General features: G+C 39.3%; 1 protein-coding gene across 1 annotated transcript; it reads left to right on the plus strand.

Moving 5' to 3' along the window:
* On the plus strand, positions 1-4,281 carry LOC5522145 (trypsin-3-like). Its single transcript, XM_048725248.1, is given in 12 exon segments — positions 1-89; positions 385-420; positions 543-674; positions 781-1,294; positions 1,787-1,932; positions 2,157-2,258; positions 2,427-2,567; positions 2,852-2,933; positions 3,312-3,490; positions 3,673-3,822; positions 3,898-4,112; positions 4,115-4,281. Coding segments are annotated over 5 exon segments (684 nt in total). The 5' UTR covers positions 1-89; positions 385-420; positions 543-674; positions 781-1,294; positions 1,787-1,932; positions 2,157-2,258; positions 2,427-2,567; positions 2,852-2,903; the 3' UTR covers positions 4,225-4,281.
* Positions 4,282-4,655: the final 374 nt, after the last annotated feature.

Raw genomic sequence — 4,655 nt, forward strand, 5'->3', positions numbered from 1 at the left:
GGGCATATGGGAACCCGAGCAGATGTTCACGGTTTTCGGCCGCATTGCGCACTTCAGGAACTGGATCGATCAGCATATGGGCAATGAAGGTGTGAAAAACAATCAGCTTATATCGGCCCTTGATCAATATATAGCCAATAGATTGATATAAGAAAAAAAAACAGAAAAGCTTACTTCAATGGTTTCCAGTACTACAGGTATCTAGAGCGATTTTCAAAATTCGAAAGAGATGAAAGAAAATAAAATACAACGCAGATGTTGGGACAGCTCACAACTAAGAGAGTAATTAGCTGCCCTCATACGCACATTTATTAGCTTACATATTAAACAATTATTGTCACAACACAAGGTACGATGTCTTTAAAGCCTGTTCCTATTTTTCAGGATCTCTCCCCCCTACACCAACTCCCCCAAGCACAAGTAAGTGTATAATAATGAATGATTATTGGTTTTAGCCGTACATCTATGAGTACATCTTTCTGCAAAAGCAGCACAAATCTAAGGGAAATCATAAAGAAAACTCGACTATAATGATTTTATAGAATGCAGCTGCAACTTTGATCGTGACACATGTGACTTTATCAACTTGAAATCGGACAAGTTTGACTGGACAGGAAAGAGTGGAACAACTCCCTCCACTGGTACTGGGCCTAGCTCTGGCCAAAGAGGAAAAGGTATGTAGTATCGCCTTACACTTCCCTGGTAGTATTTGATAGCCAACTCTTATCGTGTGGTTGATGACTTAATGACAGAGCAGGTTACTAAAATATTTTTGTATAGGTTACTACATGTACATCGAGACATCCTCACCAAGGAAGAAAGACGACAATGCAAAGCTAGAAAAGGGAGGACTGTATTTCGACGGCAAAACCTGTATTTACATTTGATCTGAATACTGTTGAGGTATCTGTCAATCATTATCTTGGTTTGCACCCTCATGGATAGATGATGAATATTATAACCGCTTACAGCTTCTTTTACCATATGGCCGGTGCGAACGTGGGGAAGCTATTGGTCAAAATTGGGTCCAAAACAATCCTGATTCTTGCACGTAACCAGGGCAACGCATGGAAGAGAGCAGTCGCCGAAGTGAAAGATGTGGGAACTATCCTGTTATCTTAAAAACCATGAATATCTATTTTAGAAATTACATTTATGGTAGTTAAATATTGCTAGAGTTTTACTTCACGGTACATATTCAGTATTTCGTTCCAGCTCGTATTTGAAGGAATTAGGGGAACGAGTTGGCAGGGAGACATTGCCATTGATGACGTCATTGCTGCGCCATGTCAAGGTAAAACACAACCGATACTGGTGATCAATGATTTTTTTTGTTAAAAAAATACTAAAATATTAAAAAAAAATTTATTGAACGTTCATGCAAGGAACGAAAACACCAACGGCGCTGGAATGTAAAATGTTTAAAGTTTCTATTCTTTGATCTCTATTTTCTATTGGGTAATTCTCACAAACCAATGAAGAAATTCGTTTTAAATTACTCTTGAAAAATGATTTAAGACTCGTGGTCAAATAAAGAAAAGGTATGTGAGAAATGCTTCCGTTTCCCGTTAAAAATGCTTTTATTCTCATGTTTTCCTGTAAAAGAGAGGTAAAAGAAATTTGCCTTCTACTACGTTTTCCGCTAAGGGTGTTTGTTTAAATTTCTATAAGACAAATTTAATTGAAATTGAATGAATTGAATGTAACCGCAGTGTCCATTGTCTTTGCTTTTGGTTCTAGTCGAAACTTCGTTACCGTAAAAATAATCCTCTTGTTTTTATTATAGACATTCCACCCTCAGAATTCCGCTGCAATTTTGATAGGGACACCAGTGGCTTTGCCAACCTGAAATCGGACAAGTTCGACGGACACGGAAAAGCGGGGCAACACCTTCAAGTGGTACTGGGCCAAGCTCGGACCATGGCGGGAAGGGTAAACAAGAAATTTATCATATATTCAACTATCCCAATTTTCTATTTAATAATATTTATGTATCATATATAAACACACATATTTTATATACATTATTTATATGGCGCTAATATACAGTATCAACCATGTTTGAGCGCTTCACATTCAAAATCGTAGAATGGCGTTTGAAAACAGTGACCTGTCCACAAAGAAAAAACTAAAGTATTCATTACTTATTTTTCAAGGCTTATATATGTACATCGAGACATCAAGCCCCAGAAAACCCTACGACAATGCAAAGCTGGAAAAAAAAGGGACCTTTACTTTAACGGACGTACTTGTGTCAGGTAACTCGGTGGAAATCTGAAATCTGAAATCTGAATCTCTCTAATCTGAAATTAGAAAGTTGCCATAAGTATTTTCTTTAATAAATCATAAAGATAAAGTGTTTCGATGAGTAGTTAACAGTGTTAACAATGCCATATAGATTATTACCCGATTACTGCACGTCCTAGCTTTTACTACCACATGTATGGAGCCTCCATGGGAAAACTGCTGGTCAAACTTGGACCCATGACCGTCGTGACTATCGCGGGAAACAAAGGAAACACGTAGAAAAAGGCAGATATCAAAGTCGATCCATTGGATTTATTCCTGTAAGTATGTCCTACCCACTTTTCCACATTATTCAAGCCGGGAGGAGGGCTGCTCACGCAATGCCATTTACTAAGTGGCGCTTAAACCCAGATAAAGCTCTAAGAAAAGTCTGAAAGAAACAAGGGTTACATCTTCCCTTCCCTAAAACTATATATAAACTATATATAAATATATAGGTATAAAGTGTTTGGTATCTTATCACTAGCTTGGTGCCCCTTTTCTTAAAACTATTGACCATATATTGAATATAACAAAGTTCAATTCTTGGTCTCTAAATTAATAGCTCGTGTTCGAAGGAGTCAAAGGCAAAAGTTGGCAGGGAGACATTGCAATCGATGACGTCACGGTTGGATCTTGTAGAGGAGGTACTGTAATAAAAATAAAAATTAACAAAATCGTCTTTACACACAGCAAATACGTCAGTAGAATTGCACCGAAGTCCAACCATTATATGCTCCCGCTTAATGGAGAGTCACACAAAGCATGCATTTCCATCAGCTAATTCAAGCAAGTGACCAAGATATTTTCAATCAAATATTGTCAATTACATATCAGGCTACATTTGTAGATTGTTATTTTGAAGTTTCCATTGGCCTACCGGAAGTAAACAATTGCCGGTTTGAACCTCTCTGGGGAAACAACGCCAGCATACCTGACAAAACAAACAAAAAAGTTAGGCTGTATCCAAGAAATACTCCTCGTGTGCACGATGCTTATGGAATTGACGTTTGTATTTTTTTCAGAAGTCAGCGAGTAGAATAGTGAGAGGAACCGCTGCAAAGCAGAATAGCTGGCCATGGCAGGCTCAACTCAGGACTACTTCCGGTTTCCACTACTGCGGCAGCTCGCTGATTCATCCTCAGTGGATTCTGACGGCGACTCACTGCGTTGAACAAACATCGGCGTCATCCATTGTCATCAGGTTTATAGGAATATCTTGTTTTAACAAAAAGGAGATACTTTGAGAAAAGATGTCTCAAGTAAATTTAATTAAGACATTTTTTTACGATCATAAATCTTTAAATTTCTTATGTACACAAACCCATGCGAGTGTCACAAAATAAGCTGTTTGGGTTCATTTTCGATCTCGTGTCGTTATTTCAGACTGGGAGCCCACAAAAGGACCTCAAATATCGGGACTGAACAAGATATCAAGGTTTCAAAAGTGATCCTCCACCCAAGCTACGGCAAACCCGTCACATTGGCACATGACATTGCTCTCCTAAAACTCGAGAAGTCAGCAACGGTTAACAAGTAAGGCTTTTAAATTAGAACCATATGTAAACGTATAGAACGTGTTGTGTACTAACTTGACGTGTTTATCTTTAGCAATGTACATACAGTGTGCCTTCCCTTCAATGGCCCCGCCCCATCAGATTGTACCCATTGCTGGATCACGGGATGGGGGCATCTGGCCTCGGGGGGAGATACCCCTGACCTACTCCAGCAAGCCTCGGTCCCGATTGTAAGCCGCAGTCGCTGTGACAAGGCTTACCCCGGCAAGATCCATAGCTTTATGCTGTGCGCAGGTCTGGATAAGGGTGGCATGGAGCCACCAGCTGGGGATATGGCTGCGCTAGATCTGGGAAGTTCGGCGTGTACGCTCATGTCAAAAATCTTATCGGATGGGTCACGTCGGGGATGGCTAAGAACTGAGTTGTAAAACAAAATTAGTAACTGAATCTCTAAATAAAGTTCTGAGTAAAATGAAAATCTCTTCTGGTGGCCACATAATTTCTAAGTACCTTTTAGTACTCTTTATCTTTTGCAAACCAAACCATAACATTAGCTGAGATAAAGCCCTAGTACTAGTTCAGGATATCTAACAATAGAAAGATTATTTCCGGGATACGAAAAGTCGGTTACAGAATGCACTAAGTATACTCTTGTCGCGAAGAGCCGAATGCAAATCAGATACCCTTTTACACCCCATTAGACATACTACGATCAGTGGGGATTATATTTATCTCGGTACAATAGGCTGCAAGGAGTTTTAAGAAGGGTTCTTCAAATAGATAGCGGCGATATCAATGCCAGACATGTAAAGTTGAATTTCTATCGATATCGTAGTACGGATAATCACAATC

Source organism: Nematostella vectensis, chromosome 3, assembly GCF_932526225.1.
Source record: "Nematostella vectensis chromosome 3, jaNemVect1.1, whole genome shotgun sequence".
Lineage (NCBI taxonomy): Eukaryota > Metazoa > Cnidaria > Anthozoa > Actiniaria > Edwardsiidae > Nematostella > Nematostella vectensis.